Source organism: Giraffa tippelskirchi, chromosome 4, assembly GCF_054371585.1.
Source record: "Giraffa tippelskirchi isolate mGirTip1 chromosome 4, T2T-mGirTip1v1.2.pri, whole genome shotgun sequence".
Classification (NCBI taxonomy): domain Eukaryota; kingdom Metazoa; phylum Chordata; class Mammalia; order Artiodactyla; family Giraffidae; genus Giraffa; species Giraffa tippelskirchi.
The window spans coordinates 186207926-186223811 of record NC_137278.1 but is presented as its reverse complement, the minus strand read 5'-3'; the positions used below and the strand labels follow the sequence as shown (position 1 = coordinate 186223811).

General features: G+C 39.9%; 2 protein-coding genes across 47 annotated transcripts in view; one reads left to right on the top strand and one right to left on the bottom strand.

Annotated features, from left to right (window-relative positions):
• PLCZ1 (phospholipase C zeta 1) overlaps nucleotides 1–15886 on the bottom strand; it is a 347938-nt gene that overhangs the window by 45840 nt on the left and 286212 nt on the right. For 7 of the 46 annotated variants that reach the window (XM_081592285.1, XM_081592302.1, XM_081592301.1 and 4 more), the window contains exons 1-3: nucleotides 8962–9078; nucleotides 8378–8533; nucleotides 7021–7144 (exon numbers count right to left, since the gene is read on the bottom strand). The exons of 10 other annotated variants lie outside the window; for them this stretch is intronic. In XM_081592285.1, coding sequence (XP_081448411.1) covers nucleotides 7021–7144; nucleotides 8378–8388 — 135 coding nt within the window. In that variant the 5' untranslated portion in view covers nucleotides 8389–8533; nucleotides 8962–9078. Of the gene's footprint in view, nucleotides 1–397; nucleotides 576–7020; nucleotides 7145–7866; nucleotides 8017–8109; nucleotides 8534–8959; nucleotides 9079–15886 lie in introns of those variants that run through there. 29 more of the 46 variants (XM_081592326.1, XM_081592327.1, XM_081592311.1 and 26 more) reach the window with 13 other exon arrangements.
• CAPZA3 (capping actin protein of muscle Z-line subunit alpha 3) lies at nucleotides 9218–10224 on the top strand. The gene has a single exon (XM_081592335.1). It carries the CDS (start codon nucleotides 9308–9310, stop codon nucleotides 10205–10207), a length of 900 nt encoding a protein of 299 aa, XP_081448461.1. The 5' UTR covers nucleotides 9218–9307; the 3' UTR covers nucleotides 10208–10224.

Genomic DNA, 15886 nt, shown 5'->3' with positions numbered 1-15886 from the left:
ACCAGTCCCAGAGCCATGGTAGACCAGGACTTGAACTAACTCCAAGAAAGGAAAGAAAAACAGTACACTATTGCCTGTACTTAAAGTGAGACATGGAATATTTCCTGCCATACCAATAAACAAAGGATATCATAGCATCAGTGATTGCAGCCCTCCAATGTGAGCTGGTGGGGGGCTTCCCTGATAGCTCAGTTGGTAAAGAATCACCTGCAATCCAGGAGACCCCAGTTCAATTCCTGGGTCAGGAAGATCTGCTGGAGAAGGGATAGGCTACCCACTCCAGTATTCTTGGGCTTCCCTTGGGGCTCAGCTGGTAAAGAATCTGCCTGCAATGTGGGAGACCGGGGTTTGATCCCTGGGTTGAGAAGATCCCCTGGAGAAGGGAAAGGCTACTCACTACAGTATTCTGGCCTGGAGAATCCCATGGACTGCAAAGTCCATGGGGTCGCAAAGAGTTGGACAGGACTGAACGACTGTCACTTTCATTTTCTTTCAATGTGAGCTGGTGACCACTAGGGAACTCAGGAAGGAAAGAAGACCTGCCATCAGACTGCAGCCACTCCCCATGTTGAGCCCTGAGGAGGATATGAAAACACAGAATAATGACCCCAGATAGCTGAGGTGCATATCAAAGGAATGATTTCAGTGAGCCCAGACTCTGACATCTTCCTATACTTAGAAAAGCACTAAACTCCTTAAGATATCTGGTTTTCTTTAATTTACAATTATCTTTTGACATTCAGACTACCTACCCTTTGTAAAATTTCTATGTAACCTGGGTCCCCCCTTGCCTCCTCAGAGCAATTCTCCCAGGATTACTTTAGATGCTACTGCCCAGAGTCAAAATCCTAAAAATTCCCATCAAACAGAACATAACTCTCAACTTTTAGGTTGTATGCATTGATTCAGTTGACAAGAGTATATGTGAAGAAATAAATTAATGTCAAATACAAGTCTGATCTCTCTAACTCTCTTAAATCTCTCAGTGTTTCTCCTCTGTTTTCAAGACAAAATCCAAACTATTGGCATCCAAGACCCTCAAAGACATGGTTTCTGCCCCCCCCCCACCTCTTCCATGCACTTCACACTGTACTGTGCTCTGAATCAGTTACAATATAAATACCAAGCTACCTCTTGCTATTGTAAAGGCTGTTTCTTCTGTCTGGAATATTGTTTTCTTTTTTATTTAAGTTGGTTGGGAAGAGCCCCTGGAGTAGGAAATGGCCACACACTCCAGTATTCTTGCCTGGAAAATTCCATGGACAGAGGAGCCTAATGGACTGCAGCCCATGGGGTCATAAAGAGTCAGACGTGACCCAGTGAGCATGAGCGTGAATTTCTACTAATCTTCAAAAAACTGTCCTTCCCTCGAAGTCTTCCCTATGTCCCTCTGTGTCTCCTCCCCAGGTCATGTTAGAGAGCCCTACCTAGGATTCCTAGAAGATTCTATACCTGCTTCTCTACTGGGGTTTATTATACTGGAATAAAACCTTTACACATCCCTTCTAGAATTGTCTCAGATGCAAAGTCTGTCATTTGTTTCCCATATCCTTAGTACATATAGGGCTTCCCTGTTGGCTCAGATGGTAAATAATTTCCCTGTAATGTAGGAGACCTGGGTTCGATCTCAAGGTCGGGAAGATCCCCTGAAGTAAGAAATGGCAACCCACTCCAGTATTCTTTCCTGGAGAGTTTCATGGACAGAGGAGCTTGGCGGGCTACAGCCCATGGGGTCACAAAGAATCAAACATGACTGAGTGACTAACACTTATTACGTATAAGAGTGTCTGACTGAGGCCTTCAGAACTTGATTCTGATGAAATATGTTCATTTAATTGGAAAAAAGAACTAAATATCTCCCTAAAACTAGGGAGAGCAGGAAAAGATGTCTTTTAAAACATATTACAGAAAATATGCAAAATCTCAGGGCCCACTGCAGGGAATACTACAGCTTTTCAAAATGTTACATATTAATCATTTATAGTTTACAACATTAAAAAAAAAAAAGAGTAATGAAATCATCTTTCTCCAGTTTACAAAAAAATAAAAGCTCATTAAGTGGTTATTCTTTGCAAGGCATTACTAAAAGAACTTTCCCAAACAATTTATGTATAATTTTAAAATATATCTTTTGGGGACTTCCATGGCAGTCCAGTGGCTAAGACACCATGCTTCCAATGCAGGCAGCCAGGGTTTGATCCCTAGTAAGAGAATTAAACCCATACGTCATGCAGTGCAGCCAATAATAACTAAATAAATAAATAAAAATGAAAGGTTTGAATAATTTTTTTAATTTAAGAAAAAAATAAAATATATCTTTTATCTTAAGCCTATGACCCCCATGAAGGTAGATACTTTATTCTTTTTTTATTCCCAAAGCCTATTACTGGAAGATGGAAATGGGAACCCTCTCCAGTATTCTTGTCTGGGAAATTCCATGGACAGGGGAGCCTGGCAGGCTATGGTCCAAGGGTCCACATGGGGCTGCAAAGAGTCAGACATAACTGAGCAACTGAGCACACCCTAAATTAGGAGCCTAGTGATCATATGTTTAAATGAATGATTGAATCCAGGAAGATAAAAGAACATATTAAAATAATTCTATTGTTACTCATTCTGATAGTACACTTTAGAAAACAGAATTAAGGTTTTTCACATTGTTACCATTTTCCATTGCTCAGTTTGCTAGTAAAAAGATGCTGCTGCTGCTGCTAAGTCGCTTCAATTGTGTCCGACTCTGTGCGACCCCATAGACGGCAGCCCACCAGGCTCCGCCATCCCTGGGATTCTCCAGGCAAGAACACTGGAGTGGGTTGCCATTTCCTTCTCCAATGCGTGCAAGTGAAAAGTGAAAGTGAAGTTGCTCAGTTGTGTCCAACTCTTAGCGACCCCATGGACTGCAGCCTACCAGGCTCCTCTGTCCATGGGATTTTCCAGGCAAGAGTACTGGAGTGGGGTGCCATTGCCTTCTCCAAGTAAAACGATGAAATGTTACTTAATAAACAACATTATAAGAAAGCTGATCTATCTGATGAGAAAGCTGAGCTATCAAAGCCAGAACTTCTAACATAAAATGTAGCATTTTTAAATTCTCTCTGAAATTACCCTAAAAACTATGCATTCAAAATATAGTCTAGGAAATCTTATGAGTTGCAACTTTTTCCTCAAACTCAGACATACTTTTCTTCCATGGGCTCTTAAAGAGTTGGAAACGACTGAGCGACTGAACTGAACTGACACACTAGTTTAAACTAGCAGGCAACTTGTTCTTTCCCCTTTTCTTATTCTCTGTTTCCTTCTGTCCCTAATGCATGCATGCATGCTATGCGTGCTAAGTCACTTCAGTCTTGTCCAACTCTTTGCAAGCCCATGCACTGTAGCCTGCCAGGCTCCTCTGTCCATGGGATTCTCCAGGCAATAACACTGGAGTGGGATGCCATGCCCTCCTCCAGGGGATCTTCAGGGATTGAAGCTGGGTCTCCAGCACGGGCAGGCAGGTTCTTTACCACTAGCACCACCTGGGAAGACCTAATGTAGATACAGTAATCAGAACCACTTAAGACTCAGTCTTTTCTGAAGAAGGCCTTTGTGCATATCTTGGAGTCTAGCCTGAAGAAGGGAGCTTGGACACACAAGCTGCTGTGCAGAGGACACACTTCTTCTCCAGAGGTTACACCTCTTGTCCAGAGGACACACTCCTTGTCCAGAGGACACACTGGCTCTGATAGACAGTGAGGCTTATGTTTCTGGGTTTGGCAGAACCATGGCAAATACAGAGAAATATAAGTTCTTGAAATTGAAAAGGATACTATTTCATATTCAGCCAACAATCAAGACTGTAATCTAAGACTAGCTATGTGTATTGAAATGACAAGTGATATTTCCTAAAATTAGCTTGTGCTGTGTTATGTTATGCTTAGTCTATCAGTTGTGTCAGACTCTTTGTGACCCCCTGGACTGTAGCCCTCCAGGCTAATCTGTCCATGGGGATTCTCCAGGCAAGAATATTGGAGTGGGTTGCCATACCCTCCTCCAGGAGATCTTTCCTGCTCCAAATTAAAAATAATGATTAAAAACAATTTTTTTAATTTAATAAAGGGATTTAAAAAAAACTTAGAGAACTACTGCTCAAGTCAAGACTCAGTAATTAATTTTGGAAAAAGAAGTTTAGAATATTTTACCAGGGTCATGAAGTTATACATGCTTTACTCAAATTTTATAATAAAATTTCACCTTGTCAAAAAGTAAATTCATGTCAGAATTTATGTCAACTATTAACACTTAGGAAATCAACAAATATAATGTAATTTTCTCTATTTTTTTGAGCAATCATGATGAGCTTCAACTAAAATTTACTTGGTGCCTACTTTATGCTGAGCCTGATACTAGATACATTCACAAATGATAACATTCAATATTTAGAACCATCCTGCAAAATAAATATATTAGTATCCCCATCCTGCAGATTAAGACATTTGCTCAGAGATTTCTAACTTGTCAATCAAGTACTGCACAACTAGGTTCTAACAGACTGAAGAATCTCTACACCCAATAAGCTTGCTAACAATAACAGCTCTGAGCGTCTTTGTGTTTGTGTGGATAACAAAAAAAAAAAAAGATTCACCGTGATTCATTTTATTTGCTCTGGCTAATAGGTGTATCATTGCCGAGTGGAAAGATCAGCAACATAAGCTAAAGCAAAAGAGCTGGATGTTTAAGCTTAATCTTGAGCTATCTAGAAAATTCAGTTAACCAATATACTTTCCCTAGGCATACTACTTAATCAACATTTTAATCCATATACAGCAATATCACCTAAGGCAACAAAGCATTTTCTATTAGGAGAATCATTTAAATAGAAGATAATGGTTTACCACAATCATCATCCTTGTTTACACATAATTCATGATTCTGAAGTATCTGAGGTCATTTTAAAGGGGTTTTTTAAGTATTCCAAGCAATCTCTGCTCCTCTAATTTTTATAATTAACATTGTTTTCATAGCTACTTTAAAAAGGTTTTGCTAAACAAAATAGACCTTCAGCCCAGCTATGTCCAAATAATCACAAATTCCAATTAATGAGCTATTTATTTACTTGTTATACCTGTTGAACATTCTACATAATGCTTTTTGATACAGCATGCATTTTACTCCAGTGCATTTCAAAGACCTATCTCTACCTTGCAGCTAATTCAAAGCAACTTGAAAATCAATGAGATTTACAATATTTCACATTAAATACAGATTTAACATATTACTACCTCTATATTGTGTTGAATGTGAATTTTATTAAACCAGAGAGCACACAGCTGTTTCTCCCTTTGGGAAATACCATGGGGGGAAATTCTGTGTGTAAAGGCCTTTCACAGAAATTTATGTTTTTCAGGTGTGCTATTAGAAATTAATCAAAATTCTTATCGCTTATGGCAGCACAAGCTACTTGGATCCATAGAAGCAACTCTGAATTCTTTGTCTTTTACAGCAGTCTCCTGAGAAATTCAGTTTTTCTTTTCTGAACCTCCTCTTTTGGTTAGTAAACCTGAGGACTAAATCTGACTGAGAGAAATGCTTGCTCCTGTGTTTCTGCTTATTTTCTAAGCAGAGTCACCAACTGCCTTTCTTCAGGACTAGCTCTTCAAGGATATTTACATGATGAAGAGATAGTACTTCATTCCAGAGGAAAAAGCAGGTTTGTTTACTGTCCAGGATAATAACATTAATAACAACACCCTCTGGGGCAAAGATCAGAGAGGCTTATTGCCCGTAATAAAAGCTCTGGGTTTCTTAAGCTGGAGGTCCCTCTCAGGTAATACACCCACTGTATGTGCACATGTCAGTGGGCCCTCCTCATATCACTTTGGGAACAGGGCTAGGAGAAATGGCAGCAAAATGGTGATAACTTGGCAACTGGTATATTTGGGAGTACCAAGCTGTCTTTTTTCTCTGAACTGGAACCTGCCTCTGCAAGCATTTCTGGAACTCTATGAGGCTCACTGGTTAGACCACGTGTGAAGTAACACCAGGGGTTTCCCTGGTGGTTCAGACGGTAAACAATCTGCCTGCAATGCAGAAGACCTGGGTTTGATCCCTGGGTCAGGAAGATCCCCTGGAGAAGGCTACCCACTCCATAATTCTTGCCTGGAGAATCCCACGGACAGAGGAGACTAGAGGATTACAGTCCATGGGGTTGCAAAAAGTTGTACAAGACTGAGCGACTAACACTTTCACTTTCAAAGTAACACAGGCTTCCCAGTTTAGGTTAGTTGGTAACAATTTCACCATAGATTGTAATCTGGCTGTCCAGTTCCAAGAAACAAAATCATACTCAGGATGTCTACCTTCCTGATTCACCAAGAAATCTGCCATCTTCCTAGTAAAAAAACTCAGCTCTAACAAGCAGCTTTTTCTTTTTTTCATGATCTTTCCCTTTGTCCTCTAGTGACAGAATTGAGCCAGGTTCCCTTCCTACTAATTCTTCTTTAAACAAAGGGAAGTGAAAGTCACTCTGTCGTGTCTGACTCTTTGCGACCCCATGGACTATACAGTCCACGGAATTCTCCAGGCCAGAATACTGGAGTTGGTAGCACCCTTTCCCTTCTCCAGGGGAGCTTACGGTATAATTCCTTGAAGATGAGTAAAATACGATTTTTCTCAAGATTGTCCATGCCTTCTATAAATCACTAACATCCAATCCAGTTACCATTTCATCATTTATATGATTTGATCTAATCAGATGACTAATCCTAATCTGATGTGAACATCTGTGCATTCTCAGCAGATTGTTCTAAGCAGATAATCTGGTATTATTTCAAATTTTATCAACAACTCATTTTTCCTCTTACCTAAATTCTTTCCATTTTGATTATAAATATATCTAACATAATTAATGCTTTAATTTCTAAGAGACTAATCTTTCATATGTATTTTCTGCAGAAAACATACAAGTAGCTATCCACATTTCCCTATATTGGATGAAGTCCTTCCTAGGGTGGGATATGCAGGGGATGGATATTATCTCACCTTAAAAATATACTTCACATGAATAGCATTGCACTGAATATCTAATTTTTGAAGTAATTTCAGAGCTCTTTCTAGGGTAATTTTTCCACCTTTGAAGTCATCGCGAACCATCAACAAAAACCATGTAGGAGACACACCAAAAAAAGAAGTTAAGGAAATTCTCACAGAAAGTCATTAAGTACTTAAAATGACTAAAGAATATTTTGTCTCTCTTCAATTCAATGTTTTTCTTTTTCTTTTCAGAGGATAGTCTATCTCATGCTTAAGTAAGAAAATAATTTTATGATAAGTAATATTTAAAACAAAATTAAGTAGGTACTGCTGCTGCTGCTGCTGCTAAGTCACTTCAGTCGTGTCCGACTCTGTGCGACCCCATAGACAGCAGCCCACCAGGCTCCCCCGTTTCTGGGATTCTCCAGGCAAGAACACCAGAGTGGGTTGCCATTTCCTTCTCCAATGCATGAAAGTGAAAAGTGAAAGTGAAGTCGCTCAGTTGTGTCTGATTCTTCGCAACCGCATGGACTGCAGCCTACCAGGCTCCTCCGTCCATGGGATTTTCCAGGCAAGAGTACTGGAGTGGGGTGCCATCGCCTTCTCCAAAGTAGGTACTATTCAGTGCTAAAGGTGTGAAAGGACATAATAAAATAAGAATTATAGGAAATGAATAAAAAAAATTAACATTTGAGAAATCCAGCTATTACTTGGGAAATACAGTCTATTTTCTGAAAAGTGGTCAAATTAATACTTCAGGAAGGTAGGGGCATTAAATGAGCTCATAATATATCATTTAACATAGTTTCTGTTACTGAGAATTCAATAAATAGTAACCATGTCTGATATGATTACCATTATATTAGCCAAATGTCCAGCTACTCACATGCCTCCAAAAGCAACATTTTAAGGACCATCAGAAAGAGGTTTTTTTTTTTTTTAAATGCCATGATGAGTGTCTAATTAGTATGAAGGAGAAAACAAAAATAATCAAGCTTGCTTTATCTACAGAGAAACAACAAAATTTAGGACACTTCAAACTGAAAAAATTAGATTGAGAAGGATTAATATGACAGTCTGTAAAATCATGAAAAGTACCAGTAAAAACTGTTCACCAATACACTCAATTTCAGATTGTTAGAACTAATGGGAAGCCCTTCAATTGAATGGCTGTGACTTAATATGGCAAAGCTCGTGTTTTAAGAAAAAGATACAGGAAGCTAGGGAAATTAAAAAAAAAAAAAATTCAGGATGGAAAAAGAAGGAAGCAGTTTACACTTAAATGAGAGAAACAAGCTCAGGAGTCTTCAAAGGGGATAAATCAAGAGAAAGCAGAGAGGAGCAGAAAGGACTTCTGAGTGGATATTTGTTCTCCATAGTTTCATGATCTGAAGTTTCGTTTCTCCTCACTTAGAAGCTTCTCCCCATTATGAGCTGTCACAGGTTCCAAATATAATTAACTCTGCCCCTTGGCAAGAAAGGGATTCCTTGAAACTCATCCAGTGTTGCCACTGCCCCTTTTCTAGAGAGAAGGAGAAAACACAGTGGTTTGTTGCCTTTGTTCTTTGCACTTAGCGTAACACTTAAATCCCCCAGAGACTGTATGGAGGTTTGTGGTCTCTGCCCTTAAAATTTTTCTGGCTTCTTGCTTCTGTTCTGACCATTTCCAAACCCACAATGTTTATAAGAGAGGCAACCCTTGCCGTCTGGCATTTTCCCATGAACAGCCATCGCCTCTCATTTTATTTTTACTCTTTTGTTTAAACCCTTCAAACCTTTCAGGATAACATGCTTCCACTGGGTTGGGGACAGTTATTCTGAGGGCCTGATTACAAATCACTGCCATTGTGTGGTCCCCAAAGGGTCAAAGAGCTTCCAAATACTCCCTAGAAACTCTGGGTTGCTTCTCTTAGATCTATGATCACCTATGCGATAAACACAGAGACACACCATTTTATGAAGAAGGCTGTTCTGGAGGCTAAGTTCTTAAAAAAATCTTCAAAATTCGTATAGCTGGTTGGCTGGGCACCACGCTGTCAGGTGACTGTCATGTTTTCCTTTGGGTCTGAACGCCGGTTGTGATCTCATCGAAAGTTCCATACTTCACAGAGCAAGCTCCTTTATGACTTCATCAGGAGACTCAGAGCTGGCCAGACAACCTGTTTTTTGTATGGTCAGACATGGTAATCTTCAGCTTGAATGTTTAACACCTTGATGGGAAAGGTGCCCCATGGAATGTTCTCTCATCCTCTGAACACTGTTTATTCCAGAAGCTCTGCTTCTGCTGCAACCAAACATGTCACGTAGCACTCTGAGTAGGAAAGAGAAAGAAAAAGTAATTCGCAGACTATTGATACAGGCTCCTCCAGGGGAATTTGTAAATGCCTTTGATGATCTCTGTCTTCTTATCCGTGATGAAAAACTCATGCACCATCAAGGGGAGTGTGCGGGCCACCAACACTGCCAAAAATATTCTGTCCCACTCAGCATTGATGGGAATGCTGTCCTCCTGTCTCACCACAATGTCGTGGGTGACTACAGGTTTTTCGACTACCAGAGCAAACTTTCTTTCAAATTTGACCTGCTTCAAAATCAGTTAAAAGACATCCAGAGTCATGGAATCATTCGGAATGAGACGGAGTACCTGAGGACTGTAGTTCTGTGCGCCTTGAAGCTGTATGTGAATGACCACTACCCAAAGGGAAACTGCAATGTGCTGAGAAAAACAGTGAAAAATAAGGAGTTCTTGATCGCCTGCATCGAAGACCACAGCTATGAAACAGCAGACTACTGGAATGGCCTTTGGAAATCAAAATGGATTTTCCAAGTCAATCCATTTCTAACCCAGGTAACAGGGACAATTTTTGTGCAAGCTCACTACTTCAGGTGTGTCAACCTACATGTCAAAATCTCCAAGGACCTGAAAGAAAGCTTGGAGGTGGTGAACCAAGCTCAACTGGCTCTAAGTTTCGCGAGGCTTGTGGAAGAGCAAGAGAATAAATTTCAAGCTGCAGTGTTAGAAGAACTACAGGAGTTATCGAATGAAGCTCTGAGAAGAATTCTACGAAGAGATCTTCCAGTGACCCGTACTCATATTGACTGGCAGAGGATACTCTCTGACTTGAATCTGGTGATGTATCCTAAGTTAGGGTATGTCATTTATTCAAGAAGTGTGCTATGCAACTGGATAATATAAAGGATTGCTCCTGCTAACTGTCTTGATCTGATTCAGCTGTGTTTCTGGGGGCGGCTGGGGGGGGCGGGTGCTGAGGTTATTCGCCTAAAGTTGAGAAGCCACTAGACATGTCCATCACTTGGCAGATATAAATTTTGGGGCAATTTTTGGTTTTACTTTTCTTGGGGGGGAGGGCACATCACACAGTTTGTAGGAACTTGGTTCCCCAGCCTAGGACTGAACCCAAGCCTTCAGCAGTTGAAATCAGTCTTGACCACTGGACTGCCAAGGAATTTCAGATGCAAGTTTAAATTAGGGACAAGACTTCCAAATCATTTTATTCAAGAAATATTTACCAGTAACTTAAGGAAAGTGTGATGGTAATGTGTTTCATGGTAGTGACAATCATAAAGCCAGAAACATTTATTAGAACCTAAAATGACTTTGTAGAACGTGGCATCCCAGAAGTATTAATATAGGTGGCCAGGGTTAAGGCTGTGTGAGTATGTGTAGGAATTATTTTTGACTTTCTTTGTAACTGGAGAAGGCATGCAAACAAAAGTCGTTCTGCAAATGATAATTCACCTAAGTCAACTCACCAACAAGGGGGTAGATTTCAATCAGTGACAGTAAGGTTGGATGTTCAATGAAACCAACAAATATCAAAAATCTATCTCATATGAAGGACTACTGGACCCATGGCCACTCCCCCTCGTACCCTAACCCCTCACAAGAATCTGGAATTACTCTAATCTCCAGGCTTTTCTTCAAAGAATCAAGTAGAAAATCTTGACTCCCAAGCTTATATAGTCTAGCTCTTGTGAAGTCGTTTATACAAGAATTTCATGCTAAACCCTGTGCTAGATGATTTACAACAAATTTTTTGTCATTAGGCTGCTACTAGTGGTAACCCCATTTTATATGAGAAGAATCTAAAAATTGAGTCACTTAATTCATCCAGGCACATGGTGAGTGATGAGTGTTACTGACCCCTAGCACTCTTAACCTCTAGGGCAGGGTCCCCAGTCTCCAGGATCTAATCTCTGATGATCTGAGGTGGAGCTGATGTAATAACAATAGAAATAAAGTGCATAAAAAATGTAATGTGCTCGAATCATCCTGAAACCACCTCCCATCCCTGATCTGTGGAAAAAATCTTCCATGAAACTGGTGCCTGGTGCCAAAAAGGTTGGACTCCGCTGCTCTAAAGCATTGCAGCTCTCCGCGGAAGCCAGTTTCATTAAAAGTTGTGAACTCTACTCTGCAATGACTCGGGTAAGCATTCCACCCAAAGGATACCACTCCCAAGGGAACTAGAACTGATGGGTCGCTGTTTTATAGCCAAGCAGTCCCCTATCGCTTGTCCCAGCAATGTTACTGACCACTTTGTCTGTTCTTCAAGAATTCCAAATCTAAACCTCTCTACTAAGATTGCAGTCAAGCAGTAGCTGGGTCACAGCCCCACATCCAACTTATGTGGTAAGCAAAGTGCTTTACAGTTTGGATCCACGCAACTTAAAAAAAAGGTCAAATTGTGTTTAATGAACATTGGAGCCAATGTTTAAGGTTCCTCTGCAAAAATGTCTAAATTTCATATCTCTCTTAACTGGTGGTAGACGTTAGAGAATCTCAGGAGGGTGATCCAGGATATAGCTTTAAAACAACTTCCCAGTACCCATCCTCAGATTCTGACTTAGTAGGTCAGCAAATCTACATCTTGAGCAATTATAGTGATGATTCCCATACAAGGGACTATAAGGATCACATTTTAAGATATATTGCTCTACTCTTAAAGTAATACATCTCTGCTTTCCATTTACTTAATTGAAATCATTTCCTATAAAACTACTGTCCATTGAAGGTTACTTCTACTCCTTCACTGGATTCACCACACACAGACCAAAGACATGTTTGCCTTCATTTGCCATGTTAAAAATTTAAGGAAAAAAACTAAAGAAAAGCAGCAAAGAAAACTCTCTCATTGCACTAAAATATACCCATCTCACAAATTCTTTCACAAAAATCTGAATTGATATTATGGTTATATATGGAAGTATTGATATTCCAGATTGGTCCAGCGTAAGATTTAATGTTTCATGGGACAATCACAGAAACATTTAATGCCCACTCTAACACAGGGGTTTTTATTTTTATTTTATGTATACACATATCCCCTCCCTCTTGAGCCTCTCCCCATCCCCCATCCCCCACCCAGATCATGATAGAGCACCAAGCTGAGCTCCCTGTGCTATACAGCAGCTTCCCACTAGCTATCTATTAACACGCTATTTAAAATAATATTTATGGCTATTTCTGAATATAAAAGGCACATGTACAAATCATAAAAATGCTTAAAGTGTAAAGCATATTGGCCTATTTCCTTGCATCCAATTTTATGGAATTGCTTTAAATATTAACGATATACAATATATAAAAATTTGCATCCTGTTCTTTCTATATAATTTCCTGTATCATATAGTCCCATGTCATTAAAACTCCTTGAGTAAATAATTTTAATTATTTACATGACATTCATATTTTCATGTGCAATAACAAGACAACCATTTCTCTATTGATACATAATTTAAATTTTTAGCATTTTATTTCTGTTATAAATTAGGCTATAGTATCTCTGTGTATAGAGCTTTGCCCACATTCTACATTATTTCCCTTAAGATAAATTCCCTAAAATCACATATGGAAAAGATATGAACATATTAATGCTCTTAGTACATATTGCCAAATTGCTTTCCAGACAGATTTAACAATTTATACTCCCATCAGTAGCATAAGAGTGCCTCGCTAAAATCTTGGCAATACTGAATCTCAAATTTTTTCTTTGAAAGACAACATACTTTAAAGTAAAACAAGTATAAAAGATATTGCACTAATTTATGCTCAGTTTAGTTCAGTTCAGTTGCTCAGTCATGTCCGACTCTTTTAACACCCCATGGACTGCAGCACACGAGGCCTCCCTGTCCATCACCAACTCCTGGAGTTTACACAAACTCATGTCCATTGAGTCGGTGATGCCATCCAACCATCTCATCTTCTGTTGGCCCCTTCTCCTCCAGCCTTCAATCTTTCCCAGCATCAGCGTCTTTTCCAATGACTCAGCTCTTCGCATTAGGTGGCCAAGGTATTGAGTTTCAGCTTCAGCATTAGTTCTTCCAATGAATATTCAGGACTATTTCTTTTAGGAAAGACTGGCTGGATCTCCTTGCAGTCCAAGGGACTCTTAAGAGTCTTCTCCAACACCACAGCTCAAAAGCATGAATTCTTCCGCGATCAGCATTCTTTACAGTCCAACTCTCATATCCATACATGACAACTGGAAAAACCATAGGTTTGTCTAGATGGACCTTTGTTGGCAAAGTAATGTCTCTGTTTTTTAATAACTGTCTAGGTTGGTCATAACTTTTCTTCCAAGGAGCAAGCAACTTTTAATTTCATGGCTGCAGTCACCATATGCAGTGATTTTGGAGCCCAAGAAAATAAAGTCTCTCACTGTTTCCCCATCTATTTGCCATGAAGTGATGGGACTAGATGCCATGATCTTCGTTTTCAGAATGTTGAGCTTTAAGCCAACTTTTTCACTCTCCTCTTTCACGTTCATCAAGAGGCTCTTTAGTTCTTCTTCGCTTTCTGCCATAAGTATGGTGTCATCTGCATATCTGAGGTTACTGATATTTCCCCCAGCAATCTTTATTCCAGCTTGTGCTTCATCCAGTCCAGCATTTCTCATGATGTACTCTGCATATAAGTTAAAGCAGGGTGACAATACACAGCCTTGACGTACTCCTTTTCCTATTTGGAACCAGCCTGTTGTTCCATGTCCAGTTCTAACTGTTGCTTTCTGACTTGCATACAGACTTCTCAAGAGGCAGGTCAGGTGGTCTGGTATTCCCATCTCTTTCAGAATTTTCCACAGTTTGTTGTGATCCACACAATCAAAGGCTTTGGCATAGTCAATAAAGCAGATGTTTTCCTGGAACTCTCGTGCTTTTTTGATGATCCAACGGATGTTGAATCTCTGGTTCCTCTACCTCTTCTAAATCCAGCTTGAACATCTGGAAGTTTACAGTTCACATACTGTTGAAGACTGAGTTGGAGAATATTGGGCATTACTTTACTCACGTGTGAGATGAGTGCAATTGTGTGGTAGTTTGAGCATTCTTTGGCTTTACCTTTCTTTGGGATTGGAATGAAAACTGATGTTTTCCAGTCCTGTGGCCACTGCTGAGTTTTCCAAATTTGCTGATATATTGAGTGCAACACTTTCACAGCATCATCTTTTAGGATTTGAAGTAGCTCAACTGGAATTCCATCACCTCCACTAGCTTTATTCATAGTGATGCTTCCTAAGGCCCACTTAACTTCGCATTCCAAAATGTCTGGCGCTAGGTTGGTGATCACACCATCATGATTATCTGGGTCATGAAGAACTTTTTTGTATGGTTCTTCCATGTATTCTTGCCACCTCTTCTTAATATCTTCTACTTCTGTTAGGTCCATACCATTTCTGTCCTTTATCGGGCCCATCTTTGCATGAAATGTTCCCTTGGTATCTCTAATATTCTTGAAGAGATCTCTAGTCTTTCCCGTTCTATTGTCTTCCTCTATTTCTTTGCACTGATCACTGAGGAAGGCTTTCTTATCTTTCCTTCCTATTCTTTGGAACTCTGCATTCAAATGGGTATATCTTTCCTTTCCTCCTTTGCTTTTGGCTTCTCTTCTTTTCGCAGCTATTTGTAAGGCCTCCTCATACAACCGTTTTGCCTTTTTGCATTTCTTTTTCTTGGGGATGGTCTTGATCCCTGCCTTCTGTACAATGTCACGAACCTCCATCCAAAGTTCTTCAGGCACTCTATCAGATCTAATCACTTGAATCTGTTTGTCACTTCCACTGTATAATCATAAGGGATTTGATTTGGGTCATACCTGAATGGTCTAGCAGTTTTCCCTACTTTCTTCTTTTTAAGTCTGAATTTGGCAATAAGGAGTTCATGATCTGAGCCAAAGTCAGCTCCCAGTCTTGTTTTTGTTGACTGTATAGAGCTTCTCCATCTTTGGCTGCAAAGAATATAATCAATCTGATTTCAGTATTAACCATCTGGTGATGTCCATGTGTAGAGTCTTCTCTTGTGTTGTTGGAAGAGGGTGTTTGCTATGACCAGTGTGTTCTCTTGGTAAAACTCTATTAGCTTTTGCCCTGCTTCATTCTGTACTCCTTCTAACTTTTGCTGCCCTCTACCTAAAAGCATTCCCACAGTGATATTATTTAGTAGTTAGTTTCTTTATACGAAGGCTGGCACAGTCAGGAAAATCTACAGTTACTACCTCTTCTCTGAATATTTATCACACACATACACAAATACATTTACATTTAAAGCTGGATATGGATACATACACATGTACGTATGCATAGGCATATACATGGGTTTCCCAGGTGGCACTAGTAGTAAAGAAATTGCCTGTCAATGCAGGAGATGTAAGAGATGCAGGTTTGATCCCCAAGTTGGGAAGATCCCCAGGAGGAGGGCATGGGAAACCACTCCAGTATTCTTGCCTGGAGAATCCCACGGACAGAGGAGCCTGGTGGGCTAAAGTCAAAGGGTCGCAAAGAGTCAGACATGACTGACTGAAGCAATTTAGCATGCATGCACACAGGCATATGCACACAGACACACAAAATGCTTC